This window comes from Xiphias gladius, chromosome 24, assembly GCF_016859285.1.
Source record: "Xiphias gladius isolate SHS-SW01 ecotype Sanya breed wild chromosome 24, ASM1685928v1, whole genome shotgun sequence".
NCBI lineage: Eukaryota > Metazoa > Chordata > Actinopteri > Istiophoriformes > Xiphiidae > Xiphias > Xiphias gladius.
Genome location: NC_053423.1, coordinates 7,073,227 through 7,087,038, shown reverse-complemented (window position 1 = coordinate 7,087,038; position 13,812 = coordinate 7,073,227). Strand labels below are relative to the sequence as shown.

At 44.4% G+C, this 13,812-nt stretch overlaps 1 protein-coding gene across 1 annotated transcript; it reads left to right on the top strand.

The window, feature by feature from the left end:
• Positions 1 to 3,420: 3,420 nt before the first annotated feature.
• On the top strand, positions 3,421 to 6,912 carry irx1b (iroquois homeobox 1b). The gene is made up of 5 exons (XM_040122216.1): positions 3,421 to 3,657; positions 4,520 to 4,762; positions 5,192 to 5,981; positions 6,195 to 6,255; positions 6,864 to 6,912. Exons 1-5 carry the CDS (start codon positions 3,421 to 3,423, stop codon positions 6,910 to 6,912), a joined length of 1,380 nt encoding a protein of 459 aa, XP_039978150.1.
• Positions 6,913 to 13,812: the final 6,900 nt, after the last annotated feature.

The window sequence follows — 13,812 nt, the reverse complement described above, 5'->3', positions numbered from 1 at the left end:
CACCCCTCTCTCTGACAGATGGCTTGTAACCCCGCCTTTGAGTTTGGCTGTTTTCAGAACTTCAGATGTGGTTGGACAATACATCGTACGAACTATTTCTTTTATAGCATAACCCAGTCCATGGCTAATGTTAGCCAGCCAGCTAAGAAAACACAAATATAAAGCTGTGCCCGCAATCGTTCACTCATTCACAATCCTTATATAAGACACACTCAGTAGTTTATAGTGAGCAGTAAATTGAGATTTCAGACACATTTAAATTGTTGCCATTTTGTAGAGTTGCGCAATGGTAATTGTTCCATCAATAGAGCGCAATGCAGTGCATTATGATCGTTAACAGAAAGTATTGTATATTCCATGGAGAGTACGTTTTTCATTCCATTGTGGGTATATCTGAATGGACTATGTAGAAATGTAATAATCAGAAATTGGATACTCAAATAAAATGGTGGACAGTGACTATAGTTCACTCTATAATAAATATGGAGTGATTTTGGGCCCAGCCAAAGATAACTTTTGAGTTACTAGGGGTTGCATTTCTCCTCGTTCGGTTGAGGCTAACCACCACTGAAAACCCCCAGCCCCTGTGTAAAGCTAACGTGTTTACTATGGACATTTTAATAAATTATTTTATTTGAACCATAAATCACTGTTTCAAATTCTGTCTTGTAAGCAAGGCAGAACCGAGTTCTTTTCAAAAGTCTCTATGGATGCCAAATAAGCCAATTATTTAATCATTATTGCATTACCCCTATCATCTCTCCATTGTTGAAGTGTTAGCAAACACAAGAAATCATCTTTATGATTGTTTCTGGGTGTCTTACTTCAGTGCAAATTACCCAGGAGGAAATGGCCATTGCAAGTGGATTGTGGGACTTTATTCGAATGTTTCCTGCGGTAAGTTATTCCTTTGTCTGGGCCAAGCTAATAGCAGGGAATGGGATTCAAATAGAGTCAAGCTGCCTCCTGAGATCCCTCAATCCACCGTCGCCATAAAAAGAGGTCTGAGGCCAGTCTAAATATTTGGTAGTCTTAGCAGGTTCATGTTAAAAGACACACACACGCACGCACAGCACACACACACATGCGGTGAATGCACAAGCAGGCCGAGGCTGTGAAGTTGAATGGCATAGCTCAAAGCCTTCCTCCCCCTATTCCTGCTTCTTTCTCTCTCTTAACTGCCAAACCATTCTCCCCCTTTCTCCAGCTCAGAGGAATTCATTAACTGCCTCTCCACAGAGACACTATGGAAATCAGGCAGCTACAAAGGCAGAGAGAGAGGCAGAGAGAGAGAGGAGGGAGGGAGGAGGGAGGGGTGGTGGTGGTGGTGGTGGTGGTGAATGGGGCTATATTATCCTATTAGATGGTGGATATGTCTCGTTTCCCTCCCCTGTCATGAGAAAAACATTAATTTTAAGTGAGAAACGAGACAGAGGGAGGGGAAGAGAGGGATGGAGAGAGAGGGGGAGATGGTGAGGGTCTTTAACATTGCTCTTTTATCGAGCTGAAATGGAGAGTCCCCTGGCTCCATTTACCTTGGCAATGAGGATAGAGCCGCTCTCCATGAATGCCATTTAAAATGCCATGGAGATTAAGCATCCTCTCTCTCTCTTTCTCTCTCTCTCTCTCTCTCACACACACACACACACACACACACACACACGCACGCACACGCAGCAGCAGCAGCAGCAGCGGCAGTGGTTGCGGTGGTGCGCTCGTCATAATATGTGTTTAGGAAAACAGCTTTGAGATTCATGAGTAAAGCCCTCTAGGTGCCAGCGCTGAGGAGGGAAGAGAACGGAGAAAGAGACAGAGAGGACCATCACTTAGCCAGAGTGGGCTTTAAGCACTGTAATTAAATCATTAGAACCCCCCCCCCTCCCTCCCTCCCTCCACCCACAACAGCCCCTTCCTCTCCCTCTAACTCTCCCTCTCCTCTCTCTCTCCCCTCGCAGCTCAGCCAAGCTCATCAGGGGCTCCAGTGTGAAATGATGAATCTGTATTTATGGGGATGGAGTAATTACACAGCTAACCTCTGAGGGAACCCGGGAGGGCCACAGGGCCACTGAGCGGGGCGCAGGGTGCTCAACCTCATTAGCACTGCCGGAGTGTGTGCTTGTGCGTGACAGAGTGTGTGAGACGCGGTGTGTGTGCCCGTGTGCGTTCAAAGGAGCGGATTGAAGCAGAGCAGCGGTTTTGATAGTTAAGCCTGTCAATGAGGAAACATCAATCTGCGTCCTTTCATATGTTAGGGTCAATTTGTACAGTTTCCCCACTTAAAATATATCTCTCTCTCAAATGTGCACTTCTACCAAATTTTTCTAATGCCAAATATACTCAACAACACGAGTGACTTTATACCTAGGCCTGACAGAGTACAGTAGTCCATTCTTCCCAGCAAACATCTGTCATTTTCCACTCCGCAGCCCCTGTGCGCTCCACATCTCCGCTTCTCTCTTATCCTCCCCAATCTCCGTCATTCCATTCAGTCCCCTTTATCTTCGCTCTGAGAAATATGCTCCGCTGACTTCCGTCGATAATCACGGACATTCCTCGCAGATCTGGCCGACCATATCGATGCCTCCCGGCCCATCTGCTGGCCAGGATGTCCCGGCATACCCTGCGGATCAGCTGTCAGAGCGTGGAGAAAACAGTTACACCTCAAATATGCCAGAGAGAAATGTTCAAAGTGCAACAGTTGCTTCTGCTTCTTCTTCTTATTGTTATGATTATTATCATTTGAGGCATTAGTATATATAATTTGTGCATTTCTTCTAAAATCTTGTGGCTATTACTGGTGTTATAACGACATGTGCATAACAGCGGGACTGTTTTGTGGGTGCATTCGTTAAATAAAGCCACACTGTCCACAAAGAGGCAAATACACATGCACACACTTGCACACACTTCGCTGTTTCCTTTTCTGTACAGACACAGTGAAGACTGCAGAAATTAGATCACACACACACACCTTCGCGCGCGCGGACAAACACACACACACACACACACACACACACACACACACACACACACACACACGCACACAAAAACACGACCTAGGCTAACCAATGCACTAATCGCCTGCCCCGGGCATAGGAGGAGCTTGGTGCTTAAGTAGGCTGCCAATCAGTCAGTCAGCTCCACATCCTGGAGCTCCTGCGGCCAGACGCACGCATCACTCCGCACTCGAGGTGCCAAACTGCGGCTCTGCAACAACTCCGGTTCGGTGGAGAGAAGCTTGACAGTTTCTAAAAAAAGGGGGGACTCTGGTGATTTAGACACCCCCTTCATCCTCTGCTTCTTCTTCTTTCTGGGGATTCCTACTTTCCCTTTTTTTTTTTTTTTTTTTTTTTCCTGCCTCCCCTTGCTGTTGTGTGACTTTGACTTTTGGGAGAGATTTACTGTAAGCGTTATCCGGACATGTCTTTCCCTCAGCTGGGGTACCCCCAGTTCCTCAGTGCCTCCCATGAGGTGTACGGGGGCGAGCGGCCGGCCTCTGCCCGGGAAGGAGGCGCCGAGGGCGGCGTGAGCTCGTCCGCCACCGCCGCGGCTGTCGGCTCTATGCTGGGGATGTACGGGAGCCCGTGGGCGGCTCATAACTACAGTGCCTTTCTGCCGTACAGCGGAGCCACAGACCTCGCCCTCATCTCCCAGATGGTGAGAGCTGATACTTGTTCCACCGAAGACCGAAGCGGCTCAGGTGTTGACGAAAGAGTTCCCACAGGCTGATCTTGTGCTTAATGTTAAATAACACAGCAGTTTGAGCGATGGCTCAGGGGGGTTGTGATATCTAAATACGCTGCCCGTTCGTTTTCTGCAAAATGTATGGGTTTACAATCGCCAACAGATAACAATTCTATTAAATCCAGTCCGCACATTGTGGGTTTAACAATTCGCTCAATATGCGGAGAGGTGTATTGCAAAATAGGCTCGTGAAGGATTATACATGAGAGAAATCCAGCTTCTTTGGAAGCACAAGAGTACAACTTGACATTTTCAGATTCCGATTTATTGTTTTCTTTGCTGTAAATTATGGGAATCACAAGGGGGGGAAAAAAAAAAATCACCACTAATTTAAGCTTAATAGACAAGGCAGTAGTAGCCTCTATGTTTTGGAGAAAAAAAACAGGGTTTATTAATGAGAAAAATACAATTAATAAGTGATGTAAAAAAACATGTTTAGAGACTGTTTAGAAATTAATTGTATTCATTCTGTGTTCGTTAAATCTAAAAAATGGAAATATTTCAATATAACTTAAAAAGGCAGCCACTTTAGAAATAAAATGATTGTTCTAGGCTATTTTCGTAATTCGGGGTATGGCTAATAGCCTCTTCAGTGCCAAATTTACGACACACTGAAACTTTTAAAAACTTTTTTTCTGCATTAATAATAAATCAAATGTTTCCTTTGTTTGTTTGTTTATTTTTTTTTTTCACGTATTCACTGAACCCGAAGAGGGAACCATTTCGAGATAAGTCGCTCAACAAGTTGCCGCCTCTTTCTCCAACAACATTTCAGGGCTCCCAGTATGAGCTGAAGGAGAGTCCGGGCTCGCACCCAGCCTCCCTGCCCGTCCACGCCGCTCAGGGCTTCTACCCGTACGGCCAGTACCCGTACGGGGACCCGTCGAGGGCCAAGACGGCCACGCGGGAGACCACGAGCACCCTGAAGGCCTGGCTGCAGGAGCACCAGAAGAATCCCTACCCGACCAAAGGAGAGAAGATCATGCTCGCCATCATTACCCGGATGACGCTCACACAGGTGGCCAGTGTGTAATGTGTCACTTGTGAATCGGGGCTGCATCTCGGGGGCCATAGAGAGGGGCGGGCAGCAGTCTCCATACACGAGCAGAATTACATGACTATGTCTGGGGTTATGTCCACACTTATCGCCTCCCCCAATACCTCATTAAACTGCTTGTTACATTACTTGTTATGACAACCCAGCTGTACGGCTGACACACGTAAGTCACACTTTCACGCCGAGAGCGGAACAGTTTCCAGAGATGTCTCATCTCAAAGCTCCTTCGGTAATAATAACGCATTGGGGAAACGGGGTGGAGAATTACCGGGCTGTTTTGCACATTTAGTCGTTCCATATTCACAGTTTTCCGCCCCGCATCGTCAAAAAAAGAAAGAAAGAAAAAGAAAGAAAGAAAAAGGAAAGAAAAAATGTGTTTTCATTTTCCAGGTGTCGACGTGGTTCGCGAACGCCCGCAGGCGCCTGAAGAAGGAGAACAAGGTAACCTGGGGCCGCAGCGCCGAGGACCGGGACGGCCGCATCTTCAGCAGCGACAACGAGGACGAGCACGGCAAGACCGGCAGCGACGACGAAGACGAGGAGGAGGAAATCGATTTGGAGACCGTGGATATCGAGAGACCCGAGGAGCAGCGAGCAGAGGAGCAGGGCTCCGGGGGAGCAGAGGGAGAGGCGGGCCTGCCCGCCAGGGAGCAGGCCTCGGAGCCGAGGAGCTCGGAGAGCAGCAGGACGCTTTCTGGGGAGGGCCTGAGAGGGGTGGAAGCGGCTATTTCGCTCAATAAATCGCCTGTTGTCAAACTCGCTGTGGATCATTCCCCCAGCAGACAGGAGTGCCAGAGACCGCAACAGAGCAAGCCCAAAATCTGGTCCTTGGCTGAGACCGCCACGGCCCCCGACAGCTCTCACAAACCTTCCCCCGCGGCCCATGCGCATCACCCGGCTCTGGCCTCCGCCGGCCACCCGGCCTTACTCCCGGGTCATGGGATATATACATGCCAGATTGGCAAGCTGCACAACTGGGCCAATGCGGCTTTTCTGAACGCCAACTCCCTTTTGAACATGAGATCGCTCCTCAGTGGGGCGCCGGCCGGACAGCTGCCTCTCCACGGCGTAGTGCCCGCTGCGCGTCTGGACGCAGGACCGGCGGCGGCGGCGGGCCCGGCCACTTCGGAGGATGACAGTGATGTAGAGTCGTCAGGGAGCTTCAGTCCGAAAAGAGATGGTATGGACTGCGTTTCATTGTACAGCCCTGTGCGATTCATTTCCTTACCGAACAGGCCTTAGCGGACTTACTTTTATGCCTATGGCGTCAAGAAGTGATCCCACAAAACAATTACCCACAGGACACAAAAAAGTATGATTTGCAAATTAAATTTTGGAGGTAATTCTAAGCAACAATTTGCCAAATATAAACACTGCCTTTTTCTTTTTGCAGACGAAGAGAGCGACCACAGGCCCGATTCCCTGAAGTCCCCGTTCCAGCTGATCACCGACAGGTAACCTCGCGCCTTTGAAATCAATTTGGCATTGCGACATTCCCCGCCTCGACGTCTTTCCACACGTCTTCTGCTAAATGAGCCCTAGAGGAGAGGTAAACACTGTTCCACCTGACTGGGCGGAAGGCAGACCTCCGGCACACAAATCATGTGATCGAGTCCCCACTTTAACGCCCGGTCAGGCAGCAGTCGAATATATCCTCCCCCACCCACCAAACAACGCAGGGTGATCGCCACCTATGTCATTTAAATAATCTGCTGCGGTTATATTCACGCCCCCTCAGTGAATGCAGCTAATGTATGTCAAAGAAAACGCTGATCAGCGACATCATGCGTGAAGCGGGGGGTGAAAAGACACATAACAATTTACCCACGGCCTTTTCGAATTTGCACAAATAGTTAACATTGTTTCAGATGATGTTCAAAAACCAAAAACACTGTATTAATATTGGAATAATTATTTCAAGATGTGTATGAACAGGAATATGCTTTTTCAAGGGGAGAAAACATCAGGACCGTTCTGATAATACAGTTGTTGTCATAATTCCACATTTAAATATAGTTACACTTATTTCACCTCGTTTTGCTTTTTTGTTCTCTTTCCTCAGGCCACACCATGGGACAGCATCACAACGAGTTCTGACAACAACATTATGAGAAGACAAAGGGGGGAAAAAAAAGAAAGGAATAATTTTATTTAAGGGAGAAAAGTTTAACGAAGGCTATTTTTTTGGCAGGGCCACCTGTCATAGTATTACTGTTTAGCTTCTACATGCAGAAGAGATGGTTGTTTTTGTCACAGATTTGCTTGTATCTCTCTTTTATGTCCTCTGATTTTTCTTCGCCTCTTCTGTTGTGAATGGAAACCTTGAAAATTGTAAATACAGGATATGAATTTGTCTTTAAAGAATATATTTTTTGGGAACTAAATAAATGTCATTATAGTCATTTATTATTTGAGACATTTTCATTGTAACTAATTAGAAATTGTTCGTGTCCGGTCAAAAATCAGGGGAAAAAGGGCTGGAACGGAGATGTTAAGGTGACTTAAACTCCCTAAATTTAATTTTCAGAGAGTGTTTATCTTCCTTTACAAGGTTGATCATGATTTCTAAAATGATAACACACAGTATCTTATTTTATCAGTCAGTTATCAGATGCCATTTTTAATGTGAACATTATAATTTATCCCAGCACAGAAATTCTCTTTTTAGTTTTTCCTCCCAAGAACAACTTAAGTGTGAAGTCCCAGCAAATTGAGTATTTTAAGGGAAAATGATAAATTTATATGAATATACATATTATACATTTATAGAATATTATTGATTCCCACTTGTTTAATGGTGATCACAGTGTACCCACCTTTTAATTGATTCTTTCATCCCTGCGTCTAGTTAGTTTCACACTTGCCAACTAAACCATGCAGTGTCAGCACTTTTTTGCAAGAAAAGTCTCGCCCTTATTGAAATCTGCACTCTGGCCAAAACGCTGAGACTTATGCCAGCGTCTTGGACGCCACTGCAAATGCTGCGGAAATTGAAATTGAAGATTTCCAGGACCTTGTGAACCTGCGCCTGTGCTTTAAGCCCAGGCCTCCTTGCTTTAATGTTGGATTATACCCCCTCAGTGCCACCACTGCTGCCTCTGAAATATGGATCAGACGACAGGAAAGGCCAGCAGCCAGTATGGGGGCGGCAGCTCAGGGGGGAGGTTGATGGGAGTTGAGGGGGGTGGTGGTGGTGGGGGGGTGGTTGGGGTGTTTGTGTGTCACTCCGAGCCATCCTTGACATTCACAGGCCCAAAGACATGGGGTAGAGAGAGAGAGAGCGAAGAGAGAGGATGATGAGGGGTCTTAATGCTGTTAATAGAGAATACTTCTCAGAGCTGTGGCCCTGTGATTGGGTGAGTAGCCGATCATGCGTGGCGCATAATTTGGGGTCTTCTGGCCTCTCAAGGGGCTGGGACTTTTTCAGGTTCATGTACTGAGAAAATTTAGATTTAATTTAAAGATTTAAATTTGGGCAAATTTTACAGACTCCTTAAATTTTTTGATTTGTTTTTTTTTTTTTTTCAATATAGCAACTGTTTTAGAGTCACATTTTATTTTGATAGTCCAATGCTGATAGTCACCTTTCTGTCAGATGGCTATGGCCTTTCAGTAAAATGCTTGCTGAGATGATCTAGTACTGCTTAAGTCTATAAGTATTCAGTGTTTGAATTAGATTACTGAAATAGTTAGAATTAGGTTAAAACTGGGCCAGGTTGGCGAAGGTTACATGGTCTGTAAACAGCAAATAAGCACGTGGCATTGTGCTGAAGAGCCACTTTCTAATCATCATCTAATAGCTTAATATCAACCGTTAACAACTGAAGTGAAGTGGTGCTTGTGTATTTACTTTGATATCATTTGCCAAACAGTGTGATGGAATGGAAACTGATATGGATGAGGACAAGACAGATGGACAGTATCAAGTTAAGTACACAGTCAAACGGTGATTTGAGCAGGCATCATACAGTCACTGACAGAATCAGAGCCACCAGGTTCTGTGGACCTGGAGATGTGACTCAATGCTGCCACCTCACTCTCATAAAAAGTAGAGCATTACTACGCCATAAGGAGTAGAACTGTCACTGTGTCTGTGGCCTGAACAGTCACAAGACCCTAAACCTGTCTTCAAATCCACTTTTATATGTCCAGCTTTTCTTAATGTGAATTTGTTGGTTCATACTTTACAAACACACCAGCGCAAATTCAATAACGTTATTCAGTTATTGCACTCAGTTTGCATATTGTGGTGGCCTAATGAAAAACATGTAACTCCAAATTTGGTGATTTTGAAATATTTGGATAGCCGGTAAGAATTAAGTCTTGCTTCATGGGTTGAGAAAATGATCCTACTTCTTAAAATACAGTAAGTAAGCCGTTTACAAAAACCCTGCGGACTATCTGAAAAATGCATCGTCACTAGGCTGTTGACGATTTGGAGAAACACTGTTTTCACAGTTGGACATTATTCACTCTATCCATACCTGAAAATATAGCGCACTGCCAAGTGCTCCTTAGTCAGGCTTCATATATTGGCTTTATTGTACATCCAGTTGAATCTGCATTAGAACAAATTTGCACTTTTTTATGCCAGAAACCAATTTGTATCATTATGTAGGATCAAAAGATATACAGTCACTATGCACCTAAGATGGTACATGTGAGAAAAATATACCTCACAAAATGTGCTCCTCTTGTAACTCTCTACCTGAATCATAGACCACAAATTATTTGGCCATAATCAAATCGTAATGTTTTAAAAGCATTACCTTGGCTCGGATACGCTGTGCTGGTTCTAAGCGACTTATGGCTGACATGCAATGTAAACATCACAGGCTGCGGTGTCAAATGAATGCAGAGTTTAGAGATAGTTTCATGAACTGGAAGTCACATGCAAATTTTATTTTTTCAGTACACCAATGCATGAATCACTGACATTCGCTGAATTCACCCATTTACTTATATATATGTATAAAAAAAACCCTAAAGGACTCATTTGACATTTTGGGAAATTCCCTGTGTTTCTGGGGATTTTATGACACACAAACCCCATAAATATATGTTATATTTACACTTCAGTTTTTTTATGGGTTAAACGTACAAAATATATTGTGTAAATGAGTGAGCTTTAGAGGTGCTGGTAGGTCAATTTGTTACCTTTGGACAGGGCCAGGCTAGCTGTTCCCCCCTGTTTCCAGTCTCCGTGTTAAGCTAAGCTAACAAGCTGCTGGTTGTAGCTTCATATTCACTGTACACACATGAATGTGGTATCAGTCGTCTCAGCTAACTTTCAGGATTTCCTAAAACGCTGAATTATTGCTTTCAACTGGACTCGCGTGTGTATGAGGTGTGGGAAAAAATAAGAGAGTTGAGACTCTGGCGATGTTTTCAGGTGCTGCAGATTTTCTCCTCACTCAAAAGTCTGTTTATCTTAATTCATCCATCAAACCTTCCATTCACCCACTCACAGATCCTTTCACAGAGCGAGAAAGAGTCAGAAAACAAGAGATAGAAAGAGCAAACACGAGTCTAAAGAGAGCAAATGAGAGAGAGGGAGAGAGAGAGATGATGCAGTGAGAGTTGTCATTGATGTGAGAACAGCATGGAAGGAAGCCAGACACTTGAGGCCATTTTCACTTCCTCTGCCAACTCTGACAGACTGCCATCAGCACTGCTGTGGAGAATATCAGCCGCTCTTTCTCTTATACACACTTCACTTTTTCTACACTTCATCCCAGCCAGACCGCACCACTATTCTTCCAAGTACTCAAACAATATGTTATTCTTTCAAAGTTGGAAATCAGTGAGCTTAGCATGATGGGGCTGAAAGCGACATCAAATAGCTGTTTAATCACTTACACAGCGTGTCCAAAACATGTTTTGTTTTGAAAGGAATGGAAAAAGTGAGCAGATCCAAAATATGATTAGCTTTTTCTGGCGGGTGTAGCTAGAACTTCTTCAGAGTTTCAAGAGTTTCCTGGTGGTAGTTTGTCACCCAACCTGCCCCAGAACTTTTTCAAAAATAGAGCTGTACTACTACACACTGTAAAAAGCCATGAGTGAGGAAAACAACCTCTGCTAATACTTCTGAATAAGGCTCTCTGTGGAGTTTTTAGAGTCCTCAAACTCTCAGTGTGAACAGAGTCTTCATTGGTGCTTTGGTATTCTGATATAGGCTCTTTGGTGAGGTCTAATCCCTATTAAAGAGGCAGATTATGGAAGGGATTTGTCTTTGATTTGCCTGTCCCACTGCTCTTTTCTGTTGCCATCTCGCTGTCTATGTATATCTTTCCCTCGTTCTTTTTCTCTCTGCTCCTCTGTCGTCTTGATGGGATGGTCAGGGATTCAACAATGATTGCCTCCATGTGTCATCTCCCTCACACTCCCACCCTTTAGCCTTCCTCCTATGATTATGGCCACATGGTCGGGGGCCCCTGGTCGCCTGAATAGATTTGTTAAAGGCCCCTGGTGGATGAGAGCTTGGCCCTCATGTGCGCATCTTTCCCCTTTAGAGGAACTCTGCATGGGGGTGAACTCCCTGCCAGTCACCCCCCTCCGACAGCAGTTCCCACTCCTACTCTTCTCCACTCCTCCGCCACGCAGAGATAATCAGGCTTATGTAGAGACGACGTGCTCTTTTGACAGTCATCAGCTCATCATTGATCCAATCAAGCCCAAATCCGCCATTGTTTGCCACTGAAAGTGTCTCAAATCCGCTTGTCCAGGATAGAGGGGCTGGGCTCTTTATCCTGCCAATCACTCCTGACATTCCTGCCACTGTTGCCATGGCCTGGGGTCAGAGGTCGTGAAAACAGAGAGCGTGAGCTGACTTGGGGAGAATGGCGGAGCGCTAAGGGAGGGACTCTCTGTGCAACGGCCCCATTGGTCAGCCAACGTAGGGGGTAAGTGTAGACAAGTTAGGACTCTATAGCCCCCGCTGAGAGGGCCAGCCGGACAGAAAGAGACAAGGGGGGGCGATGAGGCAGAGAAAGGGCCCAGGCAAGAGAAAGAGGGCAAGAGAGGTGTGTGTGGAGAAAGAAGGAAAAAGAGGGTTAGGCAGGGACGGTGTTTGATTGCCAAATAAGTTTTACAGAGCTTGACCTCCAGGGGCTTGAAGAAGAAAAAGCCTCACACACATATAAAGAAATAATGAACATACAAGTAAATATTTCTTGAATTTTTCATGGATTTCTGCACTTAAAATATAGAAATTAAGCACTTTCTTCGACAGCAAAACAACCCACTACAATTAATTCTATACTACTAGAGCTCATGACCAAAGCTGCCAATAAAAATGTTTGATCCCTGTGTGTGTGTGTGTGTGTGTGTGTGTGTGTGTGTGTGTGTGTGTGTGTGTGTGTGTGTGTGTGTGTGTGTGCGCATGCTAGCTGCTGAGCTGAAATTTGAAATGGAAATGTACCTCCCAACGCAATGAAGCTAATACATGTCATTGCAGGATAATCGGGGCAGTGGGTTAAATCTGTTGTAATGTTGTCAAAAGAATAATTTTCTGTACCCAATGTATACGTAAGTGAGCAAATGTTTAGCCTAGACAAGATATCATAGGGAATTTACGCCATTCACTGTTCTTCCATAGGGATTAGTGGAATTAAGCGTGTACACAAAAGCAAAGTATCAAAACTCATGGGTAATTCAACAAGCTCCACAATACAGAGTTTACCGAGTGCTGCGTTTATTGTCATGTTGCAGCTGCGAGTACCGTACACACAAATAGCAAACATCGCCAATGCCTTTAAAAGGAGACAAATTTAATATACAGGGAAAATACACACAACAAATACTATGAAAGGGTGGGAGTGATAAGTCTTTTCTCTTGTTTTCCCATTCATGGCAATAATCTGAGGGAAGAAGCAGATTAGGACAGAGGGAGGGTTCGTGGTTGAGTGTTCGCATCGCTGGCTCCTTTCAGGCATTTTGAAACAATGTTTATCCACTGGTTTGTTATAGCGTAGCAACTTAGCTTAGTGAACTGCTGAGAGAGTCCTGAGGGGCCTGAAGACTCGCTGCGTCTTTGTTCAGCATCTATTGAGACACCCCCATGTATTAAAGCAGGGTATGGGGAAGCTGCACAAAACTAATTCATATGTGGTCTTGGTGATTTCTGTAATTTGTCTGGGAGAGCCAGCACGAAAATAAAATTTTTCAGATAAGCGTCATTTTAAAAGATAACGTTACAAAAACTAATTTTCATTGTGATCAACAACTCATGTGTGTCCTCTTAATACCAGGTGCAATTTTTGGAGTGGAATGAGTTTGGTATAATTTGACTTTTAATGGAAGTTGCGAATTGTTACATTCGACCCCATCTGTTGAGACGAAAGTAACATACTGGTGGGTCAAAAGTAATGCAACGGTATAAATTTGAATTGTTTATATTAATTCTTGTTTTTAAAAAAAATATCTGACAGTGCCCTTGTGAATATTATTGCAAACATATCATATCCATTATCGTAATAAAAATGATTACATTTCATTTTTAAAACATAGGGCCCAACAATCAATGCTCGTTTTTACTCTACAGGGATGAAAGCAACACCTGTCCTGACAATGACTCCTGACAGTTACACCTGACTTGTTTCTATACTGAAAAACTCTGACATGGCAAACTTCAGGATGTGTTAAAGTACTAAATAATCTGCCAAATGGTCAGGACTATGAAACCTGAAACAATAAACACAACTTGTCATTCAAAAAAAATGTATTGTTTAAGTGAATTTACTTACGAACTTTTCGGGTGAAACTCCGTGAAAGTATGATGTATCCATGTGATTTTTCAGGGTTCTGGTAAGTGTTGTGTGCTGTACGTGCTGACGCAGTAAGGCAAATAAGACTCGTAGGGGCTTGGAGAAAATTGCTGTGTTGCTTTCGTCCCTTGTGTCTTTCGACCCGGTTCTCCTGTACCTCAGGTTATGAAATCTCTATCAAAAGTTTTTGTTTATTATTTAAGCCCTGAAATTCCTACTTTCTTTAAAACAAGAAAAAAAAAGGTA